The 18,797-nt window shown below is 41.6% G+C and overlaps 1 protein-coding gene across 1 annotated transcript; it reads right to left on the reverse strand.

Annotated features, from left to right (window-relative positions):
- Positions 1–2,473: 2,473 nt before the first annotated feature.
- On the reverse strand, positions 2,474–4,557 carry LOC106571577 (homeobox protein OTX2). The gene is made up of 3 exons (XM_014144803.3): positions 4,145–4,557; positions 3,519–3,670; positions 2,474–3,243 (listed from the first exon to the last, which is right to left on the reverse strand). Exons 1-3 carry the CDS (start codon positions 4,239–4,241, stop codon positions 2,626–2,628), a joined length of 867 nt encoding a protein of 288 aa, XP_014000278.1. The 5' UTR covers positions 4,242–4,557; the 3' UTR covers positions 2,474–2,625.
- Between the last annotated feature and the right edge of the window lie 14,240 nt (positions 4,558–18,797).

Here is an 18,797-nt window from a genome sequence, read left to right on the forward strand (position 1 = left end):
TTCATTCTGCTGTCTACTAATCTTGACAGTAGTCTCACCAAAGTTCAACGTTCAGTTGAAATTCTAACTTGCTGGACTAGACATTTTTCGTTTGGATAGCCTACATTTCCTGATTGAGTGACTCATAAATAGGTGTTAGTCTAACATTTAATCATCTCAGCAGCACCTGACAATATTAATCATTTTGGAATATTTCTCAAATGACCAATCTTCCACATAAACAATCCACCTGGCACCCTGACACCTTCTACAATACTAAACTAGTATGGAATTTTCTAGACGCAGTGCAGACAATTTGATCAACAGACGTGGGCCATTGATTAGGCCTATTGGTATTGATTGATGTTGACTGCATTGTCTCTCCTGCTTTCAACAAGTAGCTAATTGGCTTCAACAAGTCATGACAGCACAAGCATCCTGTGTAAACGCACATATGTCCTGGATGTGCAATACATCTGATGCTTTGGATTGAATTGAAATGCATTTCAATGAGTATTTCCCGTTTGATAGGCATATACTCATTTTGTTAATTCTACAATATATTGATCTATCATCATGGCGTGTTCATGCAGAAATAATGCTGTGAAATCGATACCTTGGTTGGTGTTGCCTTTTTACTGACCTTTGCATGCTATGATTATAGACTAATTCGTTTTTTCTTCTGTCCATTTGTGGATTTAGACCAATAACACATTGGATCCCCGTTGTAGGCCTACATTGAGATTTTATAGTTATCTACAAAAATAATGTAAAAAAGGTCAATTTCCCTTTTCTAAAAAAATACATAATAATTGCAGCAGAAAATATGTTCTCGTATTTCTCTCATATCTTGTTTTTTCTCAAGCTGCTAACGCCACCAATCTAACCTCGTGGAAAAGATAATTGCCCCGTCAATTGGTGCCAATTCAAGTTCAAAACTGACAACAAAACATTTCAAACCAGCAACAGTATAGAGTGACATTGACATGGGTCATACAACTCCAGAATGCATGGCTTATACTGTGTTTTCTCCTCCCTTCTGAAAGACCTTAGCCAAGAGGACACTTTCCTTTCGTTTTTATAACCAATAATAAAATGCCCGTCTGAGTTTGATTTTAACAGGACGTGTCTAATATGAAAATCTAGGCCTAATAGCTTGAAGTGTTTTTATACTGCATTATTATTATTATTATTATTAGAATATGTGGTGAATGTAATAGCTACAATTCTGACAAACACATAAGGCCTATTTCCAGTTGGGAAAATGTGCGTTTTCCTCGCCTGATTTGCTGACATCCAAGGCGGGACTTTTGCAAAGCTTTAAAAACGTAGTCCTTTTTAGCAGACAATTTAGTGGGAATGTGAATGTTGGTTAGTGATTAGGGGCTTCTTGGAAAGCCGTTCCGTGTGAACTGGACAGTGGTTAGCTGCCCTCTGAACCAAACCAGGCCCGTCAGTGAAATGTGGGATTATCCTCCCGGAAAACGGGATTAGCATAGCTTTCCCATACTGCACATTCCTGCTACTGACACTTTAAAGTGTGTGTGTGTGTGTGTGTGTGTGTGTGTGTGTGTGTGTTTGTGTGTGTGTGTGTTCCGAAAATATGCTTGGTTTGAATTAAAATAACATTGTTGAAATATGCATCATGTTTTACGTAATATGCATTATTTTCACTAAAACTCGAATGTTGCCTTGACAGAAAAAGTAACAACATCGAGGCTTAAAACATGTACATGTATTTATGAAGTTAAACAGGCGACACGGGATCAGTTCAAACGTTCTTTATTTGTGTGCTTGGCAGTTTGGCATAACAACCTTGAGCTGTATTTGGTCATTGATGGACACTGATGTTTCAGGCAACGTTGCTGTTCATTGACTCCGCCACTCACACTGTTTGAGAACTCCATATTTCAACTAATATTTCATCATAATAACTTATCATTTCAAACACTTGGACATTTTTTTTTTTTTTTTTAAATCCATTCACAGCTGGGTGATCGCAGATGGGAAATTCAGAATTGCATACAAGGAATCACAGTCTCAAAAAACTAACAAAGATAGAGAAAATGAAAAACACCGTAGTGGGACATTTATGAGCACACGAATACTGGTTGATTGTCTCTTGGACCTAGTGCCTTATAAGCATTTTTCATAAATTAAATAGTGCATCCAGGTTCGCCTCAAAGGCGCGCGCACATAGATGTGCGGGTACACACACACATACGCACGCACGCACAATGCTTTGATCAAAGGGCCCCTTTAGCTTGCCAACCAAGAGGAGAGGGTCGGGGAGTCGTAAGAAGCTTATGGAAAGCTGACCAATTCCACGCGCTTAACCAAGGTTTGGAACTTCTCTTGATCATTTTCTTCTTGGGTAACAATTTTGTTCCATGTCCTTGATCAAAGTTAAACAGAGTTCACTCTGAATTTTCAATAAGTTAACCCAACAGGTGTGACGCAGTCAGACAGACAGAGCGGCAGCTCCCCTCCTCTCCCACTGCTGCTGCTGCTGGGGTAATAGTTTGACAGACACTAAGGCCCAGCCGTTGGAAAACGTTCCCTTTCGGCGACTCATTCACTGCCAACCTGGGCCCACCGGATTGACTGACCACATTGTGAAAAGATAATGTAATTCACTCATTCTTCTCACAACACCTGAAATTTCCACGACGACTGGTCTTTGTAATCCAAACAATCAGCGTTGAAGTTGAGTTTCCAGGCTGCGGCCTGGTCTTTGTAATCCAGGCAGTCTGTGGGACCGCTGAAGCCCAGTCCCGCTGCCCCATACCCCTGCGTGGAGAGGGAAGAAGCCGGGCTCAGGTGGCTGGATACCCCGTTGCTGCCCATGGGGCTCATTGTGGAGCCCGCCGTGGAGAGCTGGTGGTGCATAGGCGCCAAGTAAGACCCGCAGTCCATCCCGCTGAAATACGATGAGGATCCGGTGTAGCCTTGGCTGTATCCGGACGCCTGGGTGTAGGTCATCGGGTACGACCGTTGCATACAAGAGGAGGAAGAGGTAGAGAGTGGGTCAGAGAGAGGAGAGATGGAGGCCGGGCTCCAGATGGACACCGGGGCACTGCTGCTGCTCACGGCCGGAATTGTGGTGCTGGGGGGCGGTGTGAACTGGCCGCTGGCACCGCTCTCGGAGCTGGCTTCTCTGATGGGGGAACTTTTCTTCTTGACGGGTCTGGTCTTGCTCTGTGCGCCGCTCTGTGACTGCTGTGCCTGCTGGCGACACTTCGCCCTTCGGTTTTTAAACCATACCTGAAAAAAGGATAAATATGAACATAAAACAATGTGTTATAGCGTTTCCTTCATGTTTTATTGTAATACAGTCATCTATCTATACAGTGGATGCAAAAGAAAAGACTGGTAGGCCTATTCACTGGGAGATGAACACTCAATCAAATTAATAGAGTGGAGAAGACACTGGCGTCTGGGTGCTTGACTTCTCAAGCCCAAATTAATGAGCTGTGTGAGTGGCCTTCTCTCGGATTCTGGATGGACGCATGTGTTTACGCAAAGGCCCAGGAACGTACCTGAACACGAGATTCGGGTAGGTTGATCTTCAGGGCCACCTCCTCGCGCATGAAGATGTCTGGGTAGCGCGTCTTGGCGAACAAGTTCTCCAGAATGTCCAGCTGAGCACGCGTAAAGGTCGTCCTCTCGCGCCTCTGTTTACGAGGGGTGGCTGTATGAGGAAAAGTAAACATTCATTATAAGACTACAAATACAAAACATGTTATGACTTTAGAAGAAATTTCAGACAGGGAATATTTTTCCTTTGATCAGACCTAATTTGCATACGTTTTACAAGACATTACTCTTGTTTGTTTAGGACCATCGCTAGTAATCATTTACATTTACACCCACAAAGAACATCAGAAAATTAGTTATGATCCCCTGATAGTTTAGATCATTCACTATAGGTCTAAGCAAAATTATAATGTTTATAAAGCCAGTCGAAATTATTGATTTAAGACCAATGATTAAAAAAAATCTAATTATACATTGGTTTATTTTATTTAGCCTGTTTTAGCTTATCGATCATAATTTCGAAATAGACAAGACATTTCACAAAGACAAGCTATGCAATAAGCCATTTCACGTTGTTTTACTATTTAATGGTTATTTGTAAGAGATGTGAAGTATTCCATGCCCTCACCTGGATAGCCGACAGACGGATGAAGTAGGTCCATCCCGGAAGCAGACAAACTCAGGCCGTTGACTGTATAAGGTGGCTGCTTCAGATAAGACATCATTCTAGCCTCCGATCGAAGGGCAAAGTTGGAGAGAATTTTGAAAACAGAAAGTCGTAGAAAAATACCCTTTTAGTTGAGTCCTCAAGTGTTGGATTCTTCTCAATTATTCTGTCCAATACCTGAACAGAGCACGACAGGAAAGAGAGAAGGTTGTTTTTGGTTAGACGATAAGTCCTTGGGTTTTCGTTGGAGTCGTTACACGCTCTTTACACAGCGAGGTGAATTTAAAAAATGAGCGCCGCCCTGTACGCCCAGCGCTCTTAAAGCAGACCAGAGACCCCCAGCTGTCCTTGTGGACTGAGGATGCTCTGTCTGTCTGACAAACGTTTGCGCCACCGTACTCTCTCTCTCTCTCTCTCGCACACGCGCACACGCACACGCACACACACACACACACACACACACATCACCACCAACACTACCACAACCCACCAGCACCCAAAACATCCAATAATTTCATCATGCCTTCTCGGAGAACAAAACATTCTCGTTAAAATGCGCACACACATTGGGCCAAACAAGGCAAGCATAGCATAGTACCCACATGTTAGCATCAGCCAATTGTCTCCAGAATAGACGGCATGATTAGGGGCCATTTGCAAAGACAAAGCACGCTGTTGACCAGATAAATAATGCTGATAACAAAATAGCCCTTGGCGACAAACAAAAGAGATAATACTGTAAACGCAGAGCTCTCCATTTTCAGGCAATGACACTAACACGGCATCTTTAATTCTATCCACACGGCCTTTGTCTGCTAAAACGGTTAAATCTCTTGTGGTGAAAATTCAAATATGAACGGCAATTTAGCAAAATAACTAGAAACTTGGGGGAACTCTTCCATTATTGTAATTGCATCTGAAATTATTGACACTCCCTGGGCGATTTCCATCTAATTAATAGCTCCCGGTAATTAGATTTAGGTGGTGAGACTATGGAAGAGTGTTGATTAGCAATGACTACTTCATCTTAATCTAAACAAACACCGCAATTACGAGCCGATCATATTTCTCTCAGTAGGTGGAGTCTCCTTTTTTAGAGAGAGCTATTTTCTTTGGCTTTAAAACTGTTCTACACTAAATTAATTGTTTCTCTACATAAACGCTACTAAATAGAATTCCACACCTAATGTAAGGGTTAATACTGGAATAATTAGGTGAGTTTGTATGTAATGAATAGGAACCAAACAACAATCTAGCCATTCCAGATAGGAAACGTTGTCTTTGCCCGCTGCATCCTCCTGAAGTGATGTGGAAACGCAATTTAATTATGTGGGTAGTAGGCTAACTATTATACTATTTTATATATATATATATATATATATCATAGTCCCCAACGGTGAAAAATATGTATCCATATTTATAGCACTCATAGAACAAGGCCTACATTTCATCTTGAGCGTCTACAGGAGCAATTAGGGTTAAGTGCCTTGCTCAAGGGCACATCGACAGATTTTTCACCAAGTCGGCTCGACGGACGCGGTTAACCCCTAAGATACCAGCTGCCCCATTGGAATTCTATTTTGACTTTGGCCTATAAAAAACGACAAATACAAAAATGCAAACACAAGATCCCAGGGTGAAGTGTATTACAACGTAATAACTAAGGAGACATTTAATGTTTGTTTATGAAACGAATAGGCCTATACAATGTGTGGCAAATCAAATAGCCTACATTTATTAAAGTTGTTACATTTAAGTTGATCGTGGAAATGTTCGTTGTAGGCCATGGGCTCCTTCCTACATTAGAATCATTCTGCACCTATCTGTAGAATCGAAGTTACAACTTTGAGTCCCCTCCTCTCGTGCACGTAGTCAACCTAGGATACCTCATGTGTATGTAACCTATATAACGGCCACCGGGCTCAATCTGTCACTTCTTTCACCCAGACCCCGTCTACAGGTTGCTCCACACCCGTTAAATAATAATTACCCTGTCCAATAATTAATTATTATTGCACACAAGTTGTTGTTTTTTTATATAAGAAATTAACGAGATAATCCGGACGGCACGCGCTGCCCTGATTAGGACGCTAGCCGCGACTCCGCGCGCTCCGCATTCGGGCTGATTAATTTTCTGCGTCACGAAAATAAAACAAAGGCTGGCATTGTGTTTATGAAGCCAGCTGACTGCTAGACAACCTGCTCCAACCCTCACTCACTTTCCCAAACTGATACAGGTCGCATAATAACAATAATAATAATAATAATAGTAGGCTAATAATAATAATAAGGTAGGCTATATAGCCTAATGAATAAAGGCTATATCATTAGGGCTATAGTCTATTGAAACAGCGTGGGGAAAAAAATTGTTATCTTTATCATTTATTTCGAAAATTCTGTTCAGACAACTTTTTGTGATGTTTTAACCGCAAATTCAAGACCTTTCTACAGTTCACGTCCGTAGGCAGCAAACTATAAAGCCAAGACAGAGTGCACATTATTCACAATCAACATCCATATTTCCTCCTCTTGTTGAATATAGGGTTACAGAATGTGTTTGGCTCCGTCCACAGCCAATTATGCTAGTGGCTTTATAGCCTCCAGTGCAGCCGGCATGGCCAGAGAGGTGAGGGGTGGAAAACTTTTTTTTTTAAACACGCCTTCCCAATTATCGCTCCATGCAAAGGTATTTCCATCACAAAGAGCACTTGATGCTATTGAAAAGGATGTAAATACACGATAGAGATGAGATGCTTGGAAATTACTGGCATTGTTAGCACAAAGTTTGCCTTAAGAATGCAAAAGAGGAAAGGATTACAAACAATATATAAACCAATGCAGTTCTGTGGATGGATGAAATGGAAATAGCCTAACTGTATAGAATGTTACTCTGGCAAGCAGAATATTAATCTTATACTGAGCAATACTGATCAAAGTATTTCTAACCTATTACGCAGACTTTACACTTGCCTGGTAGTAATGATTCGTCCGTCTTCGGCGCTCCTTAACTAAACTTTGAAGGAAATCGTATGAGAGATAGAAATTTAAGTTTAAACCAATTATATGACAACGTCGTGATGTATTCATGTTTTAAGAAAAACGTGAGCGAGTGTTGCTCATTTTATCCAGAGGGAGACTTGCTAAATAACCTTGACAGCCAATGGAATAAAGCAAGGAAAATGATGGGGAGTGATGTTGAACATTTCCACGCGACGTGGGCCTACTGAAATGCGAATGGGCTGATTAAATGGGTTTCGGATTTGTTGTGACTGTCGTCAACGCAGCCCATATCATATACAGGATTGTATCTTATATCACTGCTATCAGTGTCATTAAAAAGAACACCTAGGTCTCCCGGGATGAGCGATCCATTGACGTGTCCCCCCGGGAGCGCACCGCTGCGCTGTGATTCGTGGCAAAGGTGACCATGACGCGCGAAGAGCAATCAAACGATTAATTATGCCAATAATTGTTTCCCACACATGAACCAAGTCTCCGCGGTATATTAGGGTGAAGAGCACTACACGAGGTAACGGCTTCGGTCGTTTGCGCTTTAATTAGTTTAGTTGTTTTTGTTCCATTTTATTTCAACTCAATTTGAACCAAAAATCAAAATCACAGGCTAGCCGATATTTCACCACCATGAAATATCAAACATGTTTTAATTATTTTGTAAATAATGTTTGCAAAATGATTATGCCTGAACGAGAATAAATGTTTGTTGGTCGACTGCACTGATTTATAAGTGGTGAAGTTCTAGCTAGGCCTCACCGTGAGGAAGGGGATTGGGAATATAAATTATTGGGGACCTGACTGTCACGGTTTGGTAAATGTAACCCTCTCAGAGAGATTTAAAAACTCTGGCACATGCAGCACCCCTCATCTCTCTCTCTCTCTCTCTCTCTCTCTCTCTCTCTCTCTCTCTCTCTCTCTCTCTCTCAAACAACCCCCTTCTCACACATCTACAGGCTACTCACATCATGCTGCTATTCCCTCAGAAATAATATCCTTCATCCTACTTTATTTTACTGAAAAAAATGTCTAGGTGTTTCAATTTTCAGCAGATATGACTATAGCATTGGGGGAGGGGGCTGTCAAAATATATTTTTAATGTCTTACTGTCATTTTGAGCTTTTTGAATTTCGAGAGAAAATAAATATTTTAGGATATTTCAAATGCTTTTTCAAGAACGAATTCACCCAGCTTTCTGTGAATACAACCGCTACTTTTTGTTTCCTTCACCCACGCCTCCCCCTCCCTCTTCCCTCTCCCATTTTTGTCCTTGGGGACAGGTTGAGTTTTTGGGATTAGCGTCTGAATTTGATTACCCAGCAAGCTAATTGTTACCAGTGCTCTTTTCACTGTCTAGTTGTCATTGCATTGGTAGCAGCCTACTCACTAGTTTAGGTGCTAAATGTTCTGCAAAATAATAGCCGTGTACTCGTAATTTCTCTCTCCTTTCTTTTTATGCGCCTATAAGGATTCTCTTTAAATGTGGCAATTTGACTGTGGTTTAAAAAAGGAATCCTCAAAAGGTTAATGTTAAAAAGCAGTGTTCTTATAACGTTTAGCTCATGACCATCTGCTATAAGAATACATGGCCCAAAGGTCAGGCCCCTGAACCAAGCCTACTTTGCAAGAGTTTGGTCTATAGAAACTAAACAGGCCTCAAAATTGATGCTTTCAAACGCTTTCAATTTTAAGTGAAATTTGGAATGCTATTTAATTTAATATCAAATAGCCCACAGTGATAAGTCTTTCGACTTCATCATATTTTCAAGAGAACCCTAAATGATTAAATAAACAACTAATATCTCTAACATTTCGTTTCCCATGTCTCGCAGAAGCGTGAAGCCCTAATGCTCATGGCTCGTGCTGTCGCCTTTCATCTCGAGTCTGATACATAATTCATCGGTAAATATCGCATAGCCCCGGGGAGCGCTCGCGCTAAACGGGGCTCTGATTGTAAAAGGTGAACGCGCTTGTTAACGTCAGTGACAATATGCCCTCCCTCTGACTCCCGGCCAATTGAAGGAGTCATGGTTTCTCCTGCTGCTAGGGAGACGAATTGGAGTCTTTAAGAATCGTGGGACTGGGATAGGCTCACAGTGAAGCTCCATACATGCACGATAGGGTCCCTTTTTAAATGTGTAGTCAACTGTTTGTAATGTATTAGAACTATAATACTACTACTACTACTACTACTTGTAATAATAATAATAACAACAATAATTATATAAATAATAATAAAGATAATTCAACTTATAATAATAATAATAATAATAATCATTAAAGTGTCATTACTAAAAATACATTGATCAAATTATTGTTGTCTTATAGTGTTTTTTTGAACACACTCAGTATATTGTATACTAAATCCAAATCAATGATGTCATAGTTCAGTTCAATGGCATTCAGCTGTCCAACCCAAGGTCAGATCAATGTCTTGGCCCACTCACTCACCCCCATCTGTCACACACACACACGCACACGCACACACCATCTGCACCATACATCTACAGTGTTATGAATTTTTTGATGAGCATGTTGGTGACATATAAGTATTGAAGATGGCATCAATATTCAGCCATCATTACAACTAGACAATACAGCAGGTGGTAACATTCAAAAGCAGCAGTTATGAAGCGATCTGTCACTCATGCCGTTTCTGATTGCCTCATTCTACCATTATCCTCTTCACAGCAACTCAGGTAACCTCAGGTGAGAATGTGTTCGTACCTGGTTTCTACCATTGAGACTGTTCTTACATTGTCAAATGACCTGGTAAAAGTAGAAAAGTTGTCCATCTTTCCCCTCCTTGTAGTCTTCAGTAGCTAACTACAGGGGCTGAGTCATATGATTGACAGATGGGCCCAAAGGACTAATTTAAACTACTAGCAATTACTTCTACTATTATTAGGTGATCAGTTGGGGGATGGCAATATATGAGATCCTATAGCCACAACCCTCAATATACAGAAACATATACTCATACAATAACTACAGTATGTACATATACAGGCATCTGAACAAAGGGCATATAGATAAACACACATACACTGTAAAAAGTCATTTAAAGTAATTAGTTCAGCTAAAAAAATGTTTTGTTTAGAAACCTGCTGCCTAGAACCATTTGAGTACCCCAACTCATAGTGTTCAATACCTAAAGTAATAAAGTGACATCACCATTATTTTTTAAGTTGTAAATACTTAAATGTTTTGTGTTTTGGGAACTTTTTTACACTAAATTGCATTATGTTTATTGAACTATAATGGGTGAAGTTTCTTGAACATTAATATTTGTTGAAGAAAACATATCAATGTAGGGTCCCTTCAACTTTCCTGCGTTACAACATTTTTTTCAAGTGTAAGTAGTAAGTTGTTCTGATTAGTAATTTTCAGTGGTCATGTCTTAATGTTTAACATTGTTTTATGTGTTTGATGATTTGTCATTTTAACCCACCTTAGCAGGTATTGTTGAGCACAGTGCTCATTCCTCTAAGCACAGGTATTCCTAAACTAGGGTACGTACGCGAAATGCCGTCGGGGTTATGCCAAATAAAAATGTGATTCACATTTAAAAAAACATATATTATTAGTATTTAAAAAGACAATTTCAAACAGTACATTTATATTTTCCAACGGGGCTATACATTTGGGTGAGTTTTTTTCTCGCCCGAGTAGCCTTGTTTCACTGCAAAAAATAAAATTAAACCATCTAGTGTTCAGCAAAATAATAACACAATGTCAAATACAGGTAGCCTAGTCAAATAATTAATATCCAATCACATTAACCGTTACTCTCTCGCGGGAATTCCCCTAACGGTCCGTAGCTGCTCCTCATTCCATTTGCTCTAAAATTGATAAATGGATAAAGAAAGTAAGGCCGCATCCATAGAGACACATACCAGCTCTACTGGTAGTACTGCTGCTACCGGTAGTGCTGCTACTACCAGCAGTACTACACCTTCACCTGTCGCCGACACAAGTTGTTCTGCTTCCACGAGCACATCCAACAATAATTCTACATTTGTTGTTAGCCCAGCTAGCATGGACACTGACAGTTGTGAATCTGATGCAGCTGAAGAGCTACTGCTCCCTTACCCTGGAAAGCACCAAACAACAGACAGGGACATTGGACCCTCGAAGAGACGCAAATATGATGATAACTACATTGATTTAGGGTTCACTTATATTGGGAGTATTGCCTTTCCTCAGCCACAGTGTGTTATATGTGCAAAAGTACTATCCCACAACTCGATGAAACCTTCACTCTTGTGCAGACATTTAGAAACAAAACATGCCAATTTGAAAAATAAGCCACGGGAGTTTTTTCAGCGAGAATTAAGACGACTTTCGAGTAGTAAGACATGTATAAAAGCAACAGATACCATTAATAAGGAGGGGCTAGAAGAGTCTTATATGGTGAGCTACCAAGTGGCTAGGACAGGCAAGCCCCATACTATTGTGGAGGACTTAATTATTCCTGCTGCCGTGGATATGGCTGGGACAATGCTGGGGGAAAAGGCCCAAAAAAACTATACAGACAACGTCTCCATCAAACAACACTGTTTCACGATGCATCAGTGACATGGCAGGAGATGTTTTTAAACAGATGTGGCGGGCCTGGCACAGCTCCTGGAATATGTCTGTTACGTTTATGGGGGTCAATTAAGGAAGACATCCTCTTCTACAAACCACTGGAAACCAGGATAACAGGAGAGGATACATTTTTAAAGTACTGGACAGCTTTGTGACATCAAATGGACTTTGGTGGTCAAGATGTGTTGATATCTGTATTGATGGTGCAAAAGCCATGACAGGGAGACATAGTGGAGTGGTAACTTGTGTTCAAGAACTTGTTTCCGACGCCACTTGGGTACACTGCAGCATCCACCGAGAGGCTCTTGCTGCCAAGGGAATGTCTGACAGCTTGAAAGACGTTTTGGACACTACAGTGAAAATGGTTAACTTTGTTAAAGCAAGGACCCTGAACTCTCGTGTATTTTCGGCACTATGCAATGATATGGGCAGCAACCATGTACCTCTTTTACAATATACAGAAGTGCACTAGTTATCAAGGGGCAAAGTATTGACACCTTTTTTTGAACTGAGAGACGAGCTTAAAGTTTTCTTTACTGACCATCATTTTCACTTGTCTGACTCCTTTCATGATGATGAGTTCCTCACACGACTGGCCCATCTGGGTGATATTTTTTCTCACCTGAATGATCTGAATCTAGGATTACAGAGACTCTCCGCAACAATATTCAATGTGCGGGACAAAATTGAGGCTATGATTAAGAAGTTGGAGCTCTTCTCTGTCTGCATTAACAAGGCCAACACACAGGTCTTTCCATCATTGTATGATTTTTTGTGTGCAAATGAACTCAAGCTTACAGACAATGTCAAATGTGATATAGCGAAGCACCTGAGTGAGTTCAGTGTGCAATTACCCAGGTACTTTCCCAAAACAGATGACACAAACAACTGGATTTGTTATCCCTTTCATGCCCCGCCTCCAGTCCACTTACCGATATCTGAACAAGAGAGCCTCATCAAAATTGTAACAAGTGGCTCTGTTAAAATTGAATTTAATCAGAAGCTACTGCCAGATTTCTGGATTGGGCTGCGCTCAGAGTATCCTGCCTTGGGAAATCATGCTGTTAAGACACTGATGCCCTTTGCAACCACATCCCTATGTGAGAGTGGATTCTCGGCCCTCACTAGCATGAAAACTAAATACAGGCTCAGACTGCGTGTGGGAAATGATTTAAGACTGAGACTCTCTCCAATACAACCCAAAATTGCAGAGTTATGTGCATCCTTTCAAGCACACCCTTCTCATTGACCTGTGGTGAGTTATTCACCATTTTCTATGAATAAGGTTTTATATGTAAGATGGTTAAATAAAGAGCAACATTATTGATTATTATTATATTATTATTTGTGCCCTGGTCCTATAAGAGCTCTTTGTCACTTCCCACGAGCCGGGTTGTAACAAAAAACTCACACTCATTCTTATGTTTAACCAATGTATCGTATAGTGTCCTCCGCACACTCCACTGGCTTCCAGTTGAAGCTCGCATCTGCTACAAGACCATGGTGCTTGCCTACGGAGCTGTGAGGGGAACGGCACCTCCGTACCTTCAGGCTCTGATCAGGCCCTACACCCAAACAAGGGCACTGCGTTCATCCACCTCTGGCCTGCTGGCCCCCCTACCTCTGCGGAAGCACAGTTCCCGCTCAGCCCAGTCAAAACTGTTCGCTGCCCTGGCACCCCAATGGTGGAACAAGCTCCCTCACGACGCCAGGACAGCGGAGTCAATCACCACCTTCCGGAGACACCTGAAACCCCACCTCTTTAAGGAATACCTGGGATAGGATATAGTAATCCTTCTAACCCCCCCCCCCCCAAAAAAAAGATATAGATGTACTATTGTAAAGTGGTTGTTCCACTGGATATCATAAGGTGAATGCACCAATTTGTAAGTCGCTCTGGATAAGAGCGTCTGCTAAATGACGTAAATGTAAATGTAAAATGTATAGTGTGTGTGTGTGTGTGGCAGACTTACAATGATGGCAAAAAACAACATTTGAGAGTGCGCTGACCCTGGTGCTAGAGGGGGTACACAGCTGGAGGTTGAATGTTTGAAGGGGCACGGGACTATAAAAAGTTTGGGAACCACTGCTAGCAGTAACTGGAGGTAGAGCTGTAACCAGTCATTGTTGAGCACTGTGCTCATTCCTCTAGCAGTAACTAGAGGTAGAGCTGTAACCAGTCATTGTTGAGCACTGTGCTCATTCATCGTGCAGTAACTGGAGGTAGAGCTGTAACCAGTCATTGTTGAGCACTGTGCTCATTCATCTAGCAGTAACTAGAGGTAGAGATGTAACCAGTCATTGTTGAGCACTGTGCTCATTCATCTAGCAGTAACTAGAGGTAGAGATGTAACCAGTCATTGTTGAGCACTGTGCTCATTCATCGTGCAGTAACTGGAGGTAGAGCTGTAACCAGTCATTGTTGAGCACTGTGCTCATTCATCTAGCAGTAACTAGAGGTAGAGATGTAACCAGTCATTGTTGAGCACTGTGCTCATTCATCTAGCAGTAATTAGAGGTAGAGATGTAACCAGTCATTGTTGAGCACTGTGCTCATTCATCTAGCAGTAACTGGAGGTAGAGCTGTAACCAGTCATTGTTGAGCACTGTGCTCATTCCTCTAGCAGTAACCTAGAGGCTAGAGATGTAACCAGTCATTGTTGAGCACTGTGCTCATTCATCTAGCAGTAACTGGAGGTAGAGCTGTAACCAGTCATTGTTGAGCACTGTGCTCATTCCTCTAGCAGTAACTAGAGGTAGAGATGTAACCAGTCATTGTTGAGCACTGTGCTCATTCCTCTAGCAGTAACTGGAGGTAGAGCTGTACACATTACAGGATGCTGCATTAGCCTCTGTCATTAAGAATGGTGCACATGACCTTGTTGATGGTGGGAATGGCTTGTCTTATTATTGAACATCAATTTGCCCGACGGCTTTGATATCGTGTTCCTCATGATCAGTTACAACTCATAGCATAACATATTGCTTTATACCATTTTAGAAATATACTTCTCTTTCTTCAAACATCCATACAACAGTGTAAAAGTATCATAAAGTCTAAACATTTTGAAGTACCTAATCCTCTTAAAACAGAGCCACATGGCACTAAGATAAGAAATCTCATTTATATATGAGTTAGTATCACTATTAGGATTTGAGTTCTACTGACCGTTGGAGATGTTCGAGTAGCCGCTACTGAATTTCTTTAATGAGTTCCTTTTTAAAGTGCACATCACTGAGTGGAAGGTTGGAGTGCCTCGTCCCTGATGGTACCTTGTTAACCTCCCCAACTAGCTCTCACAGTTTCACTTCAGATTTAGAAGTTCATCCCATGTTTTTCAAACGTCAAATTTCAAAATTGTGGCAAATGTCAAATTTCAAAGTGTTTAAGGTTAAATGTAGGCACTAACTCCGAAATCTTAAAGTTAGGCATTTACTCCGAATGGTTAAGGGTTAAGGCTTAAACAAACTTTCTAAAAAATAAATCAACTTTCTATTACTGGATTTGAACTTGCAACCTTTGAAATCAGGGGCTGATGATTACACCCATGCACCATCCTGTTCCACAATGCCCAAGCAGAACCAAAATCTAATCTACTTGAAGGTAACAGTGGCCAGTTTCCACATGGTCTCCTGACATCCTCAGACATGGATGGACGTTGAAACCTGACTTGTATCACAGGGTGACATGGCTGAACCTCCCAGGGCCTGTGGGTAGTGTTATGCCAATGAGAGGCCTCCAACCTGGGCAGTACTTTTCAGGCTCTGGTCCCTGGAGGGCCCAGACCCCCACAGTGAGAGGTAGGGAGGGGGAGGGATGGAGGAGGGCCAAACAAAAACACTCCCTGTGATCCAAACAGCAAACAGCCCACCTACTAACGCTCAGCATCTGGAGGCAATGACACACACACACACACACACACACACACACCTATTCACATTCTGATGTCACTGACCGCCCACACAAACAAACACACGCACAGGTTCACAAACTGATATACACACCTATGTACACACACGCCCATTCACACAAACACAGTACTCACATGCAGTGCAACTACCAACTCCACACACACACCCACCCACCCACCCACCCACCCACCCCACCCACCCACCCACCCACACACACACACACACACACACACCAGGTTTTATTGATTAAAACACTAACTTAGAGTTGCATATAGCTCAACTGTCTGTGAAAATGATATGAAGTTATATGAATTTAAAATAGTCTATGATGTGTTCACAGGTCATGGAAAGGTCTTGAATTTTAGTTTAATTCTATTCAGAAATGGATCAGTGAAATCAATCTCAAACGGCTTGTGAGCTATCAGCTAAAGCATTGAATCCATATAAACAGATTTAGAATTTGGCTAATACAGTATCCCTTGTATATTTACTTAAGATAGAAAACAGAGGTAAAGAGAAAAAAAGAGAAACAAAAACAGATGAACAAAGTTGGAAAAAGAGCAGGGGAGCAAAACAAAGATGGAGAGGGTTGGAAGAGGAGGAGTGTAAAGTTAATCCAAGCTGAATCGTTGGGTCCGGCTTCAGGAGTGACACTGAAAACAGTTTTTCTTTCTTTTCTTTCTTTTCCATCCAAATTTGCTCTCCCCTCTCCCTCTCTTTTCTCTTCCTCCTGTGCCTCTCGCTATTTTTCAGCCTCCTTATCCTTTTTAATTAGAGGGGCTATTCTGCAGCATTGAAGGCCCTAATCCCCTACTGACCAACAATACAAGAAGGCAGCCTTTGAACAGCCGACCTGCATCCCCTGCACCCCCCACCACTCCAAACACTACCCAAGCACTCCAAGGCTCCCACCATTTGGGAAACCAGACATTGCCTCTTTTTCCAACTTTTTCCAACTTTTTGGACAAAGCGCAGAGGGTACCGAGTGCAAACTGAAAGTCTCTGAAAGATGTCTGAGTTTATTGCGAGATCTGCCAAGAGGCAAAGGTCAGAACTTGGATAACTTATGGATGAACACTGTTTCCAAGAATTTTGACACTATTTTATTGAGTTCCTTCACCGGGAACATGTTAAGCTTTCTGTAACTACCAAGAGAGTACTCGAAAGTCAGCATTACTCTATAGCAGTGGTTCCCAAACTTTTCATAGTCCCGTACCCATTCAAACTTTCAACCTCCAGCTGCTTACCCCCTCTAGCACCAGGGTCAGCGCTCTCTCAAATATAGTTTTTTGCCATCATTGTAAGCCTGCCACACACACTATACGATACATTTGTTAAACATAAGAATGAGTGTGAGTTTTTTGTCACAACCCGGCTCGTGGGAAGTGACAAAGAGCTCTTATAGGACCAGGGCACAAATAATAATATAATAACAATCAATAATTTAGCTCTTTATTTAACCATCTTACATATAAAACCTTATTTGTTCATAGAAAATGGTTAATAACTCACCACAGGTTAATGAGAAGGGTGTGCTTGAAAGGATGTACATAACTCTGCAATGTTGGGTTATATTGGAGAGGGTCTCAGTCTTAAATCATTTTCCACACACAGTCCGTGCCTGTATTTAGTTGTCATGCTAGTGAGGGCCGAGAATCCACTCTCACATAGGTACATGGTTGCAAAGGGCATCAGTGTCTTAACAGCGTGATTTGCCAAGGCAGGATATTCTGAGCGCAGCCCTATCCAGAAATCTGGCAGTGGCTTCTGATTAAATTCAATTTTCACAGAACCGGTTGTTGCAATTTCAATGAGGCTGTCTTGTTCAGATATCGGTAAGTGGACTGGAGGCAGGGCATGAAAGGGATAACGAAACCAGTTCTTTGTGTCATCTGTTTTGGGAAAGTACCTGCATAATTGCGCACCCAACTCACTCAGGTGCTTCGCTATATCACATTTGACATTGTCCGTAAGCTTGAGTTCATTTGCACACAAAAAAATCATACAATGATGGAAAGACCTGTGTGTTGGCCAGTCGTGTGATAAACCTGTCATCATGCAAGCAGTCAGACAAGTGAAAATTATGGTCAGTATAGATTTTTTTTTTGTAATTTAGAGACAACCTTAAAGTTAAATACTTTGCCCCTTGATAACCATCGCACTTCTGTATGTTGTAAAAGCGTTACATGGCCGCTGCCCATATCATTGCATAGTGTAGAAAATACACGAGAGTTCAGGGGCTTTGCTTTAACAAAGTTACTCATTTTCACTGTAGTGTCCAAAACATCTTTCAAGCTGTCAAGCATTCCCTTGGCAGCAAGAGGCTCTCGGTGGATGCTGCAGTGTACCCAAGTAGCGTCGGGAACAACTGCTTTATTGTGCGTTACCACTCCACTAGGTCTCCCTGTCATGGCTTTTGAACCATCAGTACAGATACCAACACATCTTGACCACCAAAGTCCATTTGACGTCACAAAGCTGTCCATTACTTTAAAAATATCCTCTCATGTTGTCCTGGTTTCCAGTGGTTTGCAGAAGAGGATGTCTTCCTTAATTGACCACCCATAAATGTAACGGACATATACCAGGAGCTGTGCCTGGCCCGCCACGTCTGTTGACTCATCCAGCTGTAACACATAGAATTCACTGGCTTGTATGCAAAGCAGTAATTGTTTCAAAACATCTCCTGCCATGTCACTGATGCATCGTGAAACAGTGTTGTTTGATGGAGACATTGTCTGTATAGTTTTTTGGGCCTTTTCCCCCAGCATTATCCCAGCCATATCCACGGCAGCAGGAAGAATTAAGTCCACAATAGTATGGGGCTTGCCTGTCCTAGCCACTTGGTAGCTCACCATATAAGACTCTTCTAGCCCCTCCTTATTAATGGTATCTGTTGCTTTTATACATGTCTTACTACTCGAAAGTCGTCTTAATTCTCGCTGAAAAAACTCCCGTGGCTTATTTTTCAAATTGACATGTTTTGTTTCTAAATGTCTGCACAAGAGTGAAGGTTTCATCGAGTTGTGAGATAGTACTTTTGCACATATAACACACTGTGGCTGAGGAAAGGCACTACTCCCAATATAAGTGAACCCCA

Source organism: Salmo salar, chromosome 15 (genome assembly GCF_965601325.2).
Source record: "Salmo salar chromosome 15, fSalSal1, whole genome shotgun sequence".
Classification (NCBI taxonomy): Eukaryota; Metazoa; Chordata; class Actinopteri; order Salmoniformes; family Salmonidae; genus Salmo; species Salmo salar.

Bases quoted from the DNA above. Each gene is read 5' to 3' on its own strand.
- LOC106571577 (XM_014144803.3), bottom strand. From the start codon at position 4,241: ATGATGTCTTATCTGAAGCAGCCACCTTATACAGTCAACGGCCTGAGT. The intron at 3,671-4,144 runs GTGAGGGCATGG...TTCCTCATACAG, and splicing joins TCCGTCTGTCGGCTATCCAG to CCACCCCTCGTAAACAGAGG. The intron at 3,244-3,518 runs GTACGTTCCTGG...TCCTTTTTTCAG, and splicing joins TACCCGAATCTCGTGTTCAG to GTATGGTTTAAAAACCGAAG.